General features: G+C 40.3%; 1 protein-coding gene across 2 annotated transcripts in view; it reads left to right on the forward strand.

The window, feature by feature from the left end:
* The window catches only part of arid5b (AT-rich interaction domain 5B), a 77,951-nt gene that overhangs the window by 5,663 nt on the left and 54,105 nt on the right, over nucleotides 1–18,183 (forward strand). For both annotated transcript variants that reach the window (XM_088304694.1, XM_088304695.1), the window contains one exon: nucleotides 13,349–13,583. In XM_088304694.1, the coding sequence (XP_088160820.1) occupies nucleotides 13,349–13,583 (235 nt within the window). The remainder of the gene's footprint in view (nucleotides 1–13,348; nucleotides 13,584–18,183) is intronic.

Consider the following 18,183-nt stretch of genomic DNA (forward strand, 5'->3'; position numbering starts at 1 on the left):
CGTTCGGTGACAAAATGTAACTTTGACGGTCTAGATGGCTTCCAATGCTACAAGCATGACAAGGACATGTTTTTTGTCCGGTATAGTGGCAGGGGCTACATCATGATCCGGGGTGCTTTTTTATTCAGTGGAACACTGGAGCTTCAGGTGGTGCAGGATCGTCAAACGGCGGCTGATTACGTGCAGATGTTGCTGCGGGCATCCCTCATGACTTGCGTGCCCTCGTCTGTGTGCTAACAGCTGCTTTTCAACAGGGCAACGCTGTAGTTCCCAATGCTCGCTTGACGAAGGACTTCTTCAGGGGGAATAACGTTACTCTTTTGGACTATCCTGCATGTTCCCTTGATTTTAATCCCACAGGGAACATTTGGGGATGGATGGCAAGGGGAGTTTCTAAAAACGTTCGTCAGTTCCAGACAGTTCATGCCCTTTGCAAAGCCATCTTTACCACTCGACGACTCCATTAGCTTCATGGAAACGGTCGCATCAAGTATGCCCAAATGAATTTTTGAAATCATTCACAAGAACGGGGGAGCTGCTCATTACTGAGTCCTACTGAGAAAATGTTTTGTCTGGTTTAGAGGGTTTTTTTTGTTATTTTTTTGAGTGATGGTCTGATGGTCAGCTGTTAAACAGCCTATTTCAGTTTGAATGTTGTTTTCAACAGAGGGCTGTTGACGGCGGGGCATCCGCATTGACATACCCTACAGCGCAAATACACTTAAGACTAAAAAAAAAAAAAATTAAAAAAAATTACCATAGTCGGTCGTCAGGGCATAAAGCTCCCAAATCGTATTTTATGTGTCACGTGATTTAAGTCATCACACGAAAAATCATGAAGAAAATATTTTAAAAAATATTTAAAAAAATCCCTATTAAAGCCGTAATATTACAAGAATAAAGTACAACTTAAATTGCTGGCAACTGTTAGGTTACAAAAATATTTCCGAGATAAAAAAAAAAAAAAATCCATCTGCTTTCTTCTCAGTGTGCCCGTGTGGGAAAATGTGAAGCCGTCAGTATGAGAAATGACATTTTTAGTGTCCTCACGTGGGTTCGATTAATGACCAGCGAGTTGCTTGCTTGTGTGACTGTGTAACCTGAAGCTGTCTGAGATTTGCCCGCTGACCCCCTCGCGGATCTCAGCTTGACAATATCTTGTCTCACAGGAAGTGTGTTGCATTCTTTTTTCTTTTTAAAAAAAAATATTTATTAATTCATTTTTTTTAAATATTTTAATTGGCTGTGAGTGAGGCGCAGGACAATGTTGCCCCCACCCTACTCCCACAACAATTCTTACATTGAGTCCAATCCAGTCGCCACAATTACATTACCGATTCACTCCGTGATGTCATTTCCTGGACGTTTGTTTCTCCTGACGCCTTTTGTGCTCTTCAGCGTGTTTGTTTTATCACCAACCCGTGACCCACTGAGCTGGTGGTTTTTTTTTTGCGCTTCTGTTACACAGGGTTGGAGGTCAGTTTCTCTTAAAGGCAGCCAGCGTTAAGTCCAGCTGGCCCCCCCCCCCAAAAATAAATTGCAATAATTCACTGCAGCGCACACTGTTCGTGCCATCCTGAAAAGATTACCATACAAGTCAGACTACTATGAGAATAGAAAATTTGATAAAGGTAGCAAGTTAAGATTGCGAGCATAAATGTGAAGATGGTTAGTAGAACAAACTTTCTTTTGCCATATTTGTGCAAATATTTCATCAACGGCAAGGTTTTTTTTTTTTTTTTGACAAATATTGGTCAGACTCTACAATAGCAGCGTTTACATAGTAGCGGGAATGACAATTTGACTTTTATGACGCCTTCTTATCAGCATGGCCTCAATTTTCAGTTTGTATTGGTCACTCACTGACGTCTTTAATATGAGTAAACTATAAAGTCCATGATTTTGCGGCGGCGGCTGTAATTTGTCTTTGTATGCCAGGGGCCCAGCTGCCCCCGTTTACCGGCCACCATCAGTTGAGCCCCAACGCTTTTTAAACCGCCTTTTGTGCCAGGCCGCTGGGCCGTTATGTCAAACCCTCGTCTGGGGCCTCTCGAGGCGGGCGTTAACTTGACACCTTGACAAACGCATCGCTAGCCTGATAGCATCGTTGCCCAGTCCTTTCTCAGCGTTTTCCTAAGAGCAGTCGGGTTGGATTCGATTAGCCGATTAGTGTGACCTGGACGACGGAGAAGCTACACATGCAAAAATGGACAAAGAACTGGCGTCCATTATCAGTGCATTGAAAAAGATAGAAAGAGAGGAACAAACATACCCTAATTTTTTGAAGGCCACTAAAATGTTTTATTGGTACAGTATTTATCGATTTCTTATTGGTGTACTTTAAAAAAAAAAAACAACAATGTAAAAATAATCATTGCCGGTATATTATATAATTATGTACAATTTAAAATTTTCACGATTTTTTTCATTGCAGTCTTTTGTAAAAGCTATTCAAATTATTATTATTTTTTTTAAATAACTTTTTCCCCCCCAAACTCAATATCCAAAGTGAAGTCTCCATCCAAGCATTTAAATGTAAATTTAAAAAAAAAAAAATTATATGTGGTTGTACCCGCCACAAGTTTGGCCCATTATTTCTGGATCACGTTATGTTAATGCACTATTATAATCACCTTTGATTTCTTCTCACCTCTGTTTTCCTCCGAGCCGACACGCACGCTGACAGTCCTGGGACCGCCGCAGTAATGTTTGTATTGATTGCCGTGGCAAACGTTCTGGCGTTATACCGCGCACATGTTCCACACTGTGCTTGGAGGGAAATGAGATTGTATTCATTTGCTGCTCCTTTGATTTAGTTATTTTCCTAAGGGGGGTGCGAGGTGAAGCGGGGGTGGGGGGGAGTAGCGCTGATTGGTTAATCCAGGCATGTGGGATGCACTGGCTGTGCTAAATGGCTTAGCCATGCGTCATTTTGATAGATTGCGTGATGTACGACCGAGTGTGAATGTGAACCTCGGCGGTGACGCTTCCTCGTCTTGTGTACGTTTTGCAAATTACAGATTCCTCGCTGGTACAACAATGGCAGGAATTGAGGAGGTGGCGGAGGTGGCCCCGGTGCCTGCCGCAGAGCCAGTCATTAACTCGCAACACTGCCCTCAAGTGAATTCCTCGCCATTGCTGAAATGGCGTGTAAATTATTACCAGCTTTTTAGGACAGTGTAGGTAAGAAAAAAAAAAAAATCTTTCCACTGAAAATAGTCGACTTCAAAAGGCGGTGGAAGTAACAACGGTTGCCTCCATTTTTGCATCCTACACAAGCTCCTCATTCATTTTTGTGTTTGTGTGTGTATAATGAGATGGTCACACACAACAAATTAGAGCGGTCAATTACTTTTGCCTTTCCGCTATCCACAGCCGGACTCTTTTCTTCCCACTGCATTGCAAGAATAGTCATTTGATTACGAAAAAGTCAGCATTGGATTACAATATTTCACTTGATCAAGTTGGAATTTTCGGACTGGTTACATTTAGAAAAATAATAATTTCAATGTCATAAGTATCGTGTCATGAGATTACGTAATTTCTTTCGAGGCTGTTTGAATGCTAGGTGCTAAGATAGCTTGCGCCGCAGCATCACTGACTTTGTTTGGACAGTCCGTCCACAACCCAGCGGCAGCAACAAGCTGTGTGATGCGGCTCCTCTCCTTTGTGGTGACAAATAAACAAAAGATTCAATTAACACCATCATATGAATTTCAGGCCGTACTGCTAAAACCTCAATCTGTGCCTCAAGGAGTTAAGTCTTGAGCAAAAATAAGGGAAACATATTGACATATACTCATACATTTACGTAAAAAGAACATTTACATTAGTACAAAATGTTAAAAATCTTTTGGTTGAGAATAAAAAAATATTTTTAATTACCCACAATGCAAAATTATACTTCACAGCAAGTAGTACACTACGTCTTTTCCTTACTTGAACCATTTTTATTATTAGAGTAATATATTTTATTGTTTTAAATGGGATCATTCTCATTTTCTCTCTTGTTTGTAAATGTCACTGTAGAGAATCACGCGGAGAGACTCACAAAGCAAATGTCAGAAAAATTGCAATACAATTTTGATCCTAAAATCGTTCAGCCCTAATTATGGTAATAAATACATTAGATTACAGTTTTTTTTATTTTTTTTTGCGGGGGGGGATATAATCTTGACACTGTTGTGAAAATATCTTGTAAGCTTTGATGCGAGAAAGGGCCACATTGTTGTCTTTCCATGCAACTCTTTTCTTGGAAGCAGGATGTCAAACTGCAGGTTACAATGAGGCAGAGAGATTCCAAGAAGCAGTTGACACAGCACTTTTCTGTCAGTTTTTTTTTTGGGCATTGTCACCCTACCTGTGAATAAAAGGGGAGTCTCAGCCTCTGGACCCCCCACCATATATTTTATATTTATATAATTTGATGCCAGTTATGTCTGAGACAACCCGCCATGCTTCTTCTTTTCTTCTTTTTTTTTGTTTATCCAAAGAAAGTTTGCTTTGGGTCAGACGAGCCAAGGTCAGTTATGTAGAGGAGGAGCTAGATAATGAACTCATATTGTGTTGCTCTCTCTCTCTCTCTCTCGCACACTCTCTCTCGCTTGAACTCTCTCTCACACTCTCTCTCCGTCTCTCTCAGGTTTTCTCTCTGGCTGTCTCTCTGGCTCTCTCTCTGACTCACATTGTCGGTGTCACCATGTCCATTACTCAATTACTAATCTCCTCTGGCCTGCTAAATTCCTGCGCTGACCTATCAGAAGTTCAGCCGGCTGAAACCTTCGCAGCATGACAGCACAACTGTCGGCGTCCGTGCTTGTTAAAGAAAGACACAGAGTCCCAAAAGGCCCCCTGGGAATATATCGTATCAAATGCGGAAGCTTGCAATTTATACAGTGCTTTGAAATTGAAGTAAACTTGAAATCTTGACTTATTTTTCTGTATTAAGAACATGTGATAAGTGTTTTTGAGGGCGGGGGCTGGCAAGTCTTAATGGCATTTCAATTTATTTCAATGAGGAAATTTGATTTGACATAAATGCAGTAAATTGAGTTACAAGCTCGTACACGGAACAAATTAAACTCATGGCTTTATTCTCACAATACTACGACTTTTGTCAAATGATCCTCATAAAATGATGACTTAATTCTCATAAAATTGTGATTTTTCTCCTAAAACAGAATTTTTACGACTGCTTGCCCTCATATAATTCCAACTTTATTTAAATTAAATTCATGTTTTTGTTGAATCCTAAACAAATGTCCCGTAATACTACAATTTTTTTTTCATAATCTTGAGTCATTTCTTATAGAACTATGATTTTTGTAATCTCGTGCGTTCTAGTACAATTAAAATTATTCTTGTTAATCTGATGTTTTCTTGTTATAGTACAACAATCTGAGATTTGATTTTAAGGTCATGCTTTTTCTCATTCTGATTGCTCTAGTAGTTGACCGTGGTACACAAGTACGTACTGCAGATCAAAATGTGATGATATCGGACATTATGGAATAATAGGAGACATTTAAGTGACATAAATATTCCCAAAAATCAATGTAAGTGGAGATATATTTTGAAGTTGTTCATTGTTAAATATTACTATAGAATATCATTGTACAATGTTTTACTGATTAAGAAGCAATTTAAAATATAAACGAAAGCTATTGTTCACAAACGCCTTCTAGCCATAATTGTTCTGTGAAACAAGTGGAGATTTAGAATATTTTTTGTGGAATATCGTCGAATTGTTATCGATTTATTATTATTTTTTTTTTAATAGATTTTTTTTTTACTTCCAAATCGCCCATCCCTATGTAGAATAGATTCTAAGTAGAAAAAGTGGTAGTTTAATGAGAAATTGACTTTTTTTGTACAATTCTAAGACTATGAAAATAAAGTTTTAACATTACAAAAAAACTTGAATGCAGTCAGACCGTACTTTTAGCGTACCTCTGGTGCGGCAGAATTGCGGACTTGGCCAAACCAAAAGCCCAAGTGCGCATTGAGCGCGTCCGAAACGCTTCACTGATGCTCGACGTCACGTCTTGGCTTTGGGCTGGCCGTCATCTGACCTACATTATCAGCAGGAGGCCTGCCGGCTGCTGCTGTCTGCTGCTTTGCTCAGCTATCCGCAGGCTAACTGGAAACGACAGCGCGGCATGCACGAGAACTGCCTTTTTATTATTGGACATTCCAAGCGGTGAGGACCCCCCCCCCCCCCCGTCCGTGCTTGGCCGGCATTTCTTTCATTGATGAGCGATGGCCACTGCGACCCGGGTGACCCTTGTCGTTGACGAGACGGCAATTTCACGACAATTGATTGACATTTTAACAAGCAATCACATCTAGTCAGTCGGTAAAGACTGCATTTCCATTATCCCAGCCCTGAAAATGGTTCTTTTGAGTCTTTGAGGCAAGTACAGATTGCTCAAAGTCGGGAAGTCAATATAATACGAAACGACACCGATTTATGAGCGTGTTCCTAAAGTCACAATAGTGGAATAATTTCACAGAGAAGGAAGTCATTGTACAAGACGAAAATCTTTTGACAAGAAGGTTGTAATTTGCATGTTTGGAAATTATTAGATTACAAAAAATCCAGAGATTACGGGAAGGAAATTGTGAGTTTATTTTACGACAATTGCAAATCGCGATTTTGGCAGAGTAAAATGTTACTTTGGTGACATTGTCGTAATTCTTTTGGAATTCATCGGACAAAAGTAACACATTTACGAGAATAAAGTCACAATCAAACAAAAAGTAATTTGAACTACAAAAAGTAATACTTTCATGAGGATAAAGTACCGGTAATAAGAAAGTTGCAGTCCTATCAGAAGTTGTCACCAATTTATGAGAATAAAGTTTCAAGAGTAAGAGAATAAAGTTGTACAACACTATGCGGGGTCATGATACAAGAAGTCGTAATTTGTTCAAAGCCGTCAGATGTCAAAAAGTCATATTTTTTTTAGACTCTCGCTAGCACTGCGCTTTTGCGTTACCATGCGTGAGGCGTCCATTTGGGTTTTATTTAATATGGGTCCTTCCTCTGTGTAGCACTTACACAATATGTTCCTTTAACGTGTTGTTGTTCTTTTAAAAAATGCATCTCGTCAACAATTTTTGCGGCCGGACTCGTCAAATATTTATTTTCCAAATAAATCCCCCTCTGTTAGTTGTTATGCGATAGTAAATAGTCTCTTATTTAAATTTTCTTGTGCTGATTTATGACAGCATCACAACGCCACAGATGCAAGAAATAAATCGCCCATGTTTTTGTTAATGTTCTTTGATCTGGAGGCCTGGGGGGGGGTGTCAGAAAGAACTCTTTATCGTTAAATATTTCTTCTGTCGAACTTCCTGTCTGCATTTGAGTGATGCCCACTTGTGCAATTTGACAAGAATAGAGTTATAAAAGAATAAAGTCACAAGATTGAGATGAAAGTGTCAATATTACACAGAGACAGTTTGATGAGAAATAAGCAATTTTATAAAATGCCATTAGACAACGGAATATCTTCATTAATCAACCCAGTAATCGCAATGGTATTGTTCCAGCAACAACCTAAAAACAATATCTATATTTTTGTGACTCGAGTGAAAATTCGACTTAGATGTATTTGTACTGTTTCACTACAAGACTGCTGCTCCATAAACAAAAATGAAGCTCAGCTCAGCCTCTGGCTGGCGATATATACAATTGGCAGTACGTCAAACCCATTTGGAATATGAATCATCAGTGCTACACAAACAAAATAACGAAACAAAAAAAAACACAGCAAAGTGCAAACATGTCGCTGAACGAGATCCGTTAACACTGCTGCAACAACGCTGCAACAACGCATGATTAATATCCAGCATAATAACGTCCACGCTCTGCCGTGCTGTTTAATTACGCCGCCGCTGTTGCGAGGAACAGAGCGCGTTATTATGACGCTGCTTTGTGTCGAAATGGGATTGCATCAAACGTACACTTGCATCATTTTGAGCGCATGAAGCACAATGAGGCTTTTGGCTGCGGGGCTGAATGCTATTTACTGCTAGCGACACATTATTCAAATGGTTCTTTCTCTCTCAGTCGGTTTATCATGGCACGGAGAAGTTGCTTACAGCCATCCGCCACCGCTTGACAGCTCCAGACAGCTCATTATAAGACGAGCAGAAGAAAAAAAGCCATGTTTGATGTTTTTACTTAGCGAGCGAGGGAGGCACAGCAGCTATATCAAGCCGTCCCTCGCAGGCTTTTTTTTTTCCTTTATAAGGCAATACTTGGTTGAAAACTGGCCGGGATTTGATACGGCCGCGCTCCGCAGCTTAATGTGAGAACTGAATATGGGTAATTGTTTGGACAGAGCACTTGGGGAGAACGCCGGGAAGTTTGTTTTGACAATGTGTTCTTTTTGCTTTTACGGAAATGTGACTGAAATGGAGAGGGAGGGGGGAGAAAGCCAAAATGAGAGGTTAACATTTTTTTGTCAACTGCGTAAAGGCAGAATCTGTGATGCAGCTCTTTGGAATTTGCAAGCGTACCTAAAGAAGTGTCCATTAAGTGCAGTCAAGTGCTCGTGCGGAATCGATTCATGTCTTGAAAACAGTCAATGGAGTGCACCACTCACTTGGCAGTGGTGCTCGTCTCAACTAATGTGCTGTCCAAAGAAGGACAACAGTGCACGACGTTGAACTGGAAACACAAGTTCGTAAAATTACAATCAAATCGATTCATTGATGGTTAATCTTTCCCCCGTGATCAAGCCACAATCATCCTGAGTTCAAACAGTCAGTATTTCAACGCTAGTTGCGCTTAACTTCCAAAACTTTTTGGGAAAAAAAAAAATAAAGTCTCAGTACTCAATGGAACAATTAATAACTGATGCGGATTTGGGCAACGACCATCATAATTTTTCATCTTATGAAGATATTTTTTTCCATGGTATGTGTCCATCTTTGTGGCAACAATTTGGAAAGTATAATTGCCTGGCTACTTCATGATTGACCAACTGAATTACGACACCAACAATCTTCTTACCAACCAAACTACAGACAACTAAACCTATGTGCCTATAAACAACTTACCTACATGTGTATGGACAAAGTACCCACCCAACTAAATCCCTACGAACCAACTAAAGACGTAAACTACCTAACTAGCAACTAAAGTACTGAACTACCTCCCTACCAACTTAAATAACTACTTAACTAAAGTCAAAAGTACTGAACAACCAACTGACCTACCAACCATCATATTTAACCTACCTACCAACCAACCAGAGTACGTAAATACATCCCCACGTACACACCTACCTACCCTTCAGAACCACAGGCTACCTTAGTGACCTCGAGTGGACGCAGAAATACATGCTCACAGAGCTTCTTATTGATGTACCAACTGACGAACTCTCTGACTTGAGCTAGCTACCCACGAACTACCTACCTCTCTAACTATCTACCTATATACTGAGCTACTCACCCCGTCGACCTACGCACCATTTCCAACCCCCCAACCGACCTGCCATTCCACCCGCCCGAACCACCTACCTAGCCTGCATGCCAACCAAGCTAACTACCTCCAGACTTGACTGACAAACTCCTTACCTAATGAACTACTAACCTACCTTCTGCAATACTGCACTACTTACCTACCTATCTATTGGACAACTGTGTCTATGGCGATGTTCACTTCCTGTATCCAAACACTAAATGTTGCAGTACTTCAGACCATATCATGTATTTGGCACAGGCATCTTGGTGCCCATAAATAGGTAAATTAAGCAGTGTTTTATGGAGCTGTGTTGACCTTTCACTCGTATATCCACGGTACCGGATCAGTGTTTTATACATAAAATATATGATCCTTGTGTTTTTATTACATTATCCGTGGATATGACAACAGGGCATTGCTTAAGTTGAGAGACTGAGAGATTTGTTGGCTCAAGAAGGGAAAATGAAATTCACCACCGTGGCCATAAAAGTGAATTGAGCCACATTAAAATGCAGCTCGCACATACTCGTGTACATTTTCCTCATGATAAAGAGTATGCGTGTGCAGATTATATTATATATTATATTATATTATATTATATTATATTATATTATATTATATTCGCGCATACATTTGTCACTATTATTATTATTATGATTATTAGACATTGCTTCTTCCTTGCAGCCTCAATGGCGGAATCCAACTCCACTGTAATGTGTGTTGCATTTCTCTGCCCCTCTAGCACATCTGTCCTCCAGACTTTGGGTAATAGCCGTCTTCCGGTGCACTCTTTTGTCAGTAATAAGCGCGCCTGCTATTATTAGGCCTTCAAACGAACTGGCACTTCTTTGAATTATTAAAACAAAACCAAACAGATTTGAGTCCTCATATCATGCTGCGTTGACTTCACATGCTGTGTATGCTGTGTAGCCCACCAGGCACACCTCCACGTTTTGATATTCTTGTTAACAGTGGTCCTCAACTTTTTAATCCAAGTACCACGTAAAAGGAATCTTCGCTCTCAACGTATCTCCGTCATGACCAACATAAAAAACAAACAACAAAGCAGAAGTTTTAATCCCTACATTTTTTCAACATTATTCTAAACTACTGTAACATTATGCACAGTTATAACATTAATTCTGCGCTTAAATATTGGACAATTAATAAATTGACTTAAATATTGATTGAATTGTTAAATACAAATTGTACCATATTAAACGTGAAATCAAACATTAATGAACATTTAATGAAAACATATTGCATTTAAAAGTTGAATAAAATTGTACAGGATAAAGCATAGGTATTGTGCACATTTTCAACATTACATTTCATACATTTTTTTTCCCTGCATACCACAACAAGTAACTATCACAATTTGGATGGCCTGAATACACTAAAAACTCACATATGCTGGTTTGTTTTTCAACCATCTCCAACATGACTCCCCCCAACCCAAAAAAACCCCCCAAAGTCATAAGCAGGCGTGTACACTGAAAAGATTGGGGGAGAAAACTCAGTCCCACCCACCAGTTTTACTCATACTGTGTATAAAGTTGGATGGGCATATCCATTATCAGAATCAAAATCACCTTTATTGCCAAAGTATAAAACACACAAAAAAATTGTCTCTAGTAGTATGGTACACTAGTATTGTAGAAACAAGCGACTACGCTAAACAATGACATGACAGTCTTTCCATATTGTGCAGTAGTGCCACCCAATGACAGCTGTGCAACAATGTGGCGAGTCAGAAGAGCAGAGATGAAGTGGTCAATGGTGCAGTATTTACAATATTATGACGGTTGTGCAGATGATGCAGATAATCATTGCACCCTTTTTAAGTAACCAGTGGCAGCACATGTAATGTAATTGTGTGTGTGCAATCATGCAGAAAGTCCTTGAGCGCTTTAAAGTGACAGTGCCGGGGAAATTTTGATCAGCGACAGTTGTTCAAGTATGAACAGGGCTGAAGCTAAAATGGTCCGTGCAGTAATCCCGTCCCACTGGGATGTGCAAAATTGTCATTTACATAGTGCCACTATAGAGTTTGAGTCAACTGCTGAGGACCAAATGCTGCTGGAGGGCTTCAGGGGGGACCGTGCCTTTTCTGTTCCCGGTCCTTCCCTATGCATTGCCGTCCCATTGAATGATTTAAAACTCGTTTAAAGACACATTTTTTCTTTTTTAGCTTTGAGGCTGTCGCTGTTCTGCTCTTCTTCTCGTATCTTCTGTATAAGTGTTTGTGTTTTAATGTGTGTCCTAATTTCCTGCTATTTTATATTACACCATATGGAAAGTGCTTTGTTACAACTACAGCTGTTGTGAAATGCGCTATATAAATAAAGTTATGTTGTGTTGTATTGTATTGTATGGTTGGATTGTGCCTGCCTGAGGGGAGGAGCTGGAAGAGGTGGTGGCCTGGGTGTGGGGGATCCAGAAGAGAGTTGGTAGGGGGTACTGATGCTTTATTAATTTATATTGTATTTCTTTTGTTTTTATTTTTTTTTTTAATTTCAAGGGGATATACAAAGGGACCTGCTTACATTGTGGCTGTCGTGATACTGAAAGTGCTGTCTCGTACTTTAGCCGGCCTGTCAAATTAAACCAAACTTTTATAGTAGTTCCACGTTTACAGCAGCATGAAATTCATTTTACAAGGGGAACGTTTAATTCAAAACAACACACGGCAATTGTGCAATATATACCGGAATGCAGCAGCTCAGAATAAAATAATCGGAGGTATTAAGCATAAAAGTGCACATTGTTGAGTCAAATAAAGAATAAAAGATGCAGTAATACAGATTTTCCCAACCGCTGTGCCGCAGCACATTAGCGTCTTGGGAGATCATCAGATATCTGTCCATCTATGGCAGCAACATACAGTATAGTGAAAGGCAAAACATTTGTGAGTAAACTGAGACGAGATAATTTTTCCCTCAGGGAGCTATCTTCAGTGTTCTCCCTGAAAAATTACTATACCGAATTTTGTTTTTGTGCTCTTTAAGAAGCTGCCAAAGCGCCGTCTAAATATAAGAGGAGGACAGTAATTAGTGTCGAGGAAGAAAGTTGAAGTGATGCATCTCAACTGGAAAATGAGCATTGCTATGTTTTTAGGTTAGCAGCTGGCTAGCTGTCCAAAAAAAATGCACTAGGAGCGAAGTTAGCTTGGCACAAAGAAATCTATATTCCAGTATATTTGGTCAATCATAACCTCTAGTGTTTTCTCACTTCGTTAGAGTCTGCTTAATGGCCCTATTCGATACACTTATAGAGAGATTAACTTTGCGCAAATATGTTTGAAAATGTTGTTGGAACAGTTGAAGCCAGTGGTGTTAGCCTTGTGGCGGGGTTATGAACAAAATATTAACCTTTTGTGTAATTAATTCCATGTTTTTTTTTGGGACGATGTAGTTTTTTTGTCGCTGGTCAGCCATTGTTGTTAATGCTAAACTATGTCTGCAATCTATTAGCAGTAGCTTACCTTTTTTATTGTTTAATGTGTTAAAAAAAACAACTTATGTTGAATAAGCTAATAAAATGTTACTATGCTACCTTTTGCAATTGTTTTGCAATGACAATCTATCTCTGCCGGGGCTGCAGATTGCCACCAAGAACAAAGAAATGTTCGTCCAAAAGATGGCAGAAGTTGCGTTCTACTAAACAGGAGTCAATTTGAGAGTAAATTGAGACGAGGTCCTCATTTCACATTATTGGCAAATTCTTGTGAGATGGCTTGAGAAAATTTTCTTTGTGTGACTTGCTCAAGCAAGGTTGGAAAACACTGTCACAATATGATGTGTGCATTGTGGTTATCTACCACTGATGTATTTCTCCTGACTGACTTTTTTTGTGGTGTTTTTCCATCCTAAGCACGAGGTGATCGCCGTGTCCGAAAAGGTGATCGTGCGCCTCCAGGACCTTGTCAAGTGGACGGTGCCGGACTTCTCGGGATGGGCCCACGGACTGAAGGCGGAGCCCCTCAAGGCCTCGGCGCTACTCGAGCTGGGTACCAATGGGCGCCGCGAGGCCCTCCACCGCTACCGCGAGAGCACGCTGACCAGCGGACTCAACTTCAAGGACGTCCAGCGGGAGCGGGCACACCTTGGTGAGTGGACACATTTCACCTGCCAGCTGTGTTGAACTCCATTTTACTGTCCTTCTGGTTCAGCAACCTGAGTTATTTAGTAGCATCTCATTGCTTTAATCATGTGAGCTAGTGCGCTGTATGTCTCCCAGTCCGTTGACCTCTTTTTGTGCTCTACTGGGGGCATTGTTGTTTAGAAAGGCTATGTGGCTAACTGCTGATAGTGCTAACACGTAGAGAAAAAGCATTTTATGGTTATTCTTGTATAATTGCACTGAAATGATTCCTCTGTGCTAAGCTAGACTAAGCTAAGATACTATTAACATATACTGTATTGTGATTTATCATGATATGATTAGCGTGTGCGACGTGTTACTCCATATAATTTATGGAAAGTTGTTTTTAACTGAGTTGTTTTTCTTTTGGAATTTGTTTGGGTTGACTATGTGTCTGGCAACTGCTTGCTAGCTCTGCAAGTTGGGAAAATGTATTTTATTGTGGTAATTTGGAGATTTTATGGAGTAGTTTAATTTCTCTGTACTAACTGCTAAGCTGCGCAAACTATGCTCCTCTTGACAACTGGTAGATAGCAGTTATTTATTATCATATAGCTGACAATTCCATTTTATGCTTATGTGTGACATCCGCTAATAAGTGTAATTTTTGCACCTCTGTTTGTTTACAATAATGCGGAGCTGGGCACTTGACCCTTTTTTGCCAGTCAGCCCGTCGGCCGCAATCTTAATACGGTTCCGGGCTCGACCCTCCGGCCTTATTCATAAAAATTGTCGACCCCGGACCCCGTTCCGGAAGCCACCACCCCTCGTTGTTGTCCTTGGGCCTATGTTTCAGATGTATTAGGCTTGTTTACAAGTGCTCTCTTTGAGCTAAGATATGCTAACCATGCTCCTATTGATGCACAATAAAAAACTTGACCACTGAGTTATTCGTTAACGTCGCTGGGATTCCTCCTTGAATGAGACCCGGCCGCGGGCACGAGCACTGGCTACTCCTAACTACTGGCCTGACATGCTGATTTGAGCGTTTTCAGGAAATTTCAACCAGTTTGTTTTCATGTAAGTCCCTGAGACGCGTTAGGTGTGATGGCAGTGTGTCTCCTACCTCATCATCAGCCGCGCTATATTTTGTGCCTGGATTGCTGCGCTTTCATCGTGTACACAATCGGGTGTCACGCAGAGTTCCATCTATCAAAGCACAACATAAAGCCTCAGCGACTCATGTTAATAGGAAGCCTATGAGTCTAATAATGTAATCATCGGAAAGGACATGATGTACCCCCTCATTGTGTTGTCAAATGCTAAATGCCGGAATTCTTATGATAGCACTTAAGACAAAGCCCTTCTCCTCACTTTGTTTCCTGCCGGTCCGCCACATTTTTCTCCGCAGTAGTCATTTTTCTCGGCACTTATACTCAAAGTAGATTTTAATATGTGACATTGTCGACGGCCTCCTGTCCCAATAAAGACTCCCCTATCTGTAGAGTAAATAAACTGTCGCTATGTGCATAACGGCACAGTCATGCTCACCAAAACCGCTAAAAATATCATCACAGTTGGTCGCTTAGTCCATCTCTTGCCATCCCATTGAAATCCAGATTTCTGTTTGTAGTAATCCTTTGATGTATATTTTTTTTAAAATAGTTTTTTGAAAAACAAGCCCCTCTCACGACTCTCTTGATGACTTCCAAGGAGAACGAGCCTCGACATGTGTTTAATGCGTACTGCAGTAATGCCCTTGATTGCTCCATATTGCTCCAATCTCAAATGCAAAAAAAAAAAAAAATAAAAAGGAAAAAGAAAATGAGGATCAATATGGGATGCTTTGTGGCAATTGGGGAAATCAATACAGTTTGTGTTGCGTTTGTGAGCGTAGGATTTATGGGCTTTGTGCATGATGTGTCAACTACAACATTAACCATTAAGTTATGTTTGTGTCTTCCGTGCATCAAAATGTTCATTGATAAATATATCCTGCTGCATGGTTTGTATTCTGTTTTTATACCCCAAAAAATGTTTGGGAAAATCCTAGAAATAAATCATTGTTCTTTACTAAAATTTACCACTTAAATTATTTTGTATTTTGACATTTTGAGACGTTTTCTTTTTTTTAGTTAAATTGAAGTTGAACCAATATGTTTAAATATTTTGCTTACTTGACAGCACGAGGGCTCGGCATATTCGTGTTTACCAATGTGCACCACATGCACAAACCCTGCTGGTCAAAGTGTCGTTCGGCAGCTCGAAGAAGTGCTGCCTCCACAAATTGAGAATACAGTCAAATATTAATGGGCACTGGGTGAAAGAACACGCGGTGGCTTACAACGATCTCACAGCTAAAAAGCAATACTGCCTGCCATTGTTGTTGAGGGAAGCTGCTTTTTCATTTTTTTTTTTTATTTATTCATTTTTTTGGGGGGGACACTGACTGTGTAGCCTGACTTTTCCTGGCAAGCTGCCCCTGGGACTTAAGCGTGCTGTTCTGTTGTCATGTAGCAACATATAGTATAAGGGGAAAAAACCCACATGGTTTAACACGTCTTTTACAAGTAAAAGGCCTCCTCCATCTCCTCTCTCAGGAAGAGCAGAAATTGTGTGATTCATTTTAGGGAGCGGGTGACCTCGGCGCCGCATTAGTAGCGGTGACTTTTAAACCTGCGAGGCGGATAATTGATTGACGGCGTGATTCAGAAAACCAGCTTTGAACAGGCAGAGTTCACAAGCGAGGTCTCCGACCGACTTAAAATAGGCACTCGCATCACCAATGTAGCCAATATGTGCAAAATGATTGCTTTCGCAGCGTATTTCCGTGCAAAGCCGCCGTGGGTTTTAATAAACAAACAGAAATAGGGCACGAGAGATGGATAACAAAAGGGAGTGTAGCCGCATTAAAGTAATCGTATTAGATCGGTGATTCTGAGGCAGGTCTTTTACAGGAGAAAAATCTCAGCGTACTAAAACAAAATGTATACCTGATGATTAGTGATACCTTAAGTTACGAGTGAATCATTTTTAATGACCACAGTCAATCGTGTGTCAAATTTTGCCCAATGAACTGAAGTCATCTGTTTGAAAAGACCCAAGTACAATCATCTAAATGCTGCAGTGCTTCCATCATCCACAGTGCCTTTCGTTTAATCAAGTAATGCAAACTGTTTTTTTTTTTGTTTGTTTTGTTTTTGTTTTTTTTGGAGTTGACGTTGTATTGGAGTGCACATTAAGGTTTTTTTTACAGTCCAATCCACCGGGGATGGCTTACCAGGCAAGTTTACATTCTGCCCCTTTATCTCTCCCCCGAGAACTGGCCTGATTCGCTCTTTTTTTTTTTCCTCCTCCTTCTTTCTTTCTTTTTATTGCCGCGTGCTGAAATTGCTTTCTGCTCGTATCGAGTACGAGGCGGAACGTCAGGCAAGTTGTATCTGCTAAGACAGTCGGACAGCTGGCCGGTCGAGCGGTCGGACTGAGCACTGGATAAAAAAAAAAAGCAAAACAAATAAATGTTGATGAAAAAGCTGTGGCTCACAGAGCAGCCAATTTTTGCGTTGGTGTAGTGGTTAGAAGATACAAGGTCATATTGTAGTGGGGCCTGGCTTACCCTTCAGTGTTGCACCATCCCGGGCAGGCTAACACAAGCAGACAGGAAACTGAGTAAACATGTGGGCGTTCAGACACACACTGTACCGTCAATTCCAAACATGCTCTACCCTTCACTTTCTTCACTGTATGTTTCACACGTGTCAAAACAAAGGATAGCCGAACAGACAGCTTGATGGGTGGAATATCAGTGGTGGGTCATGGTCAGCAAGGGCTTCCTCCGCTGGCCCAAATACCTTGAGAAGCCCTGGCCTACATTTACAATTTAAATTTTGTCCTCTCTTCATTTTGTAGCGTTACTCTTGGCTGCGTCCTTCCAGTACTTGTATCTGGATTTAGATTTGTTTATTTTTTCTTAATTTGTTTCATTTCATCCGATCAGATTCCGGCCTGTGTTGCCGTGTGAATCTAATCTGCCCGTAACCTTTCGAATCGGTAGTGCTGGTTCATGTCACTTGTACAAAATTGATTACTGTAATTAAAAATAGTATTGACTTGATAAATTCTGTCCATTAGATGTATGTCTTTGAAAATAGTTACCTGGACAATATTCTATACATACTATACATTATTTATATATTACAATATGTCCTATGCATACTATAAGTACGGAGGAAAAGTAGACGTTGCTATTTATACACAAACGAGAATTTGTAGAGTTTCATGAGAAGTGAATTGCAAATTATATGAAAGAGAGAGTTAATATCTTTGAAGGAACTAACCCTACTTTGCCATTGTTCATGATATTTGACTCATATTTTCAGTGACACACGCCACTATGTAACTCAACTCACTTGGGACAAATGAACATTTCATTGGAATTTCTACTTTTGCCAAGTCCCATGGTAATGACTGCGAGCTATTATTATTCAAGGCTGGAAGCGCTCCATCATTGGGCGGCATACGTCCGCTCAAATGGATGCATTCAATGCCTCCCGTACGCTAACTGTAGCGCCCCGCGACTTAACATCACTATGCATAATTTATGCTTTTGCTGCTTTACGTTAATG

Source organism: Idiotropiscis lumnitzeri, chromosome 9 (genome assembly GCF_059441095.1).
Source record: "Idiotropiscis lumnitzeri isolate Australia: NSW breed Sydney's pygmy pipehorse chromosome 9, RoL_Ilum_1.0, whole genome shotgun sequence".
NCBI classification, from domain to species: Eukaryota; Metazoa; Chordata; class Actinopteri; order Syngnathiformes; family Syngnathidae; genus Idiotropiscis; species Idiotropiscis lumnitzeri.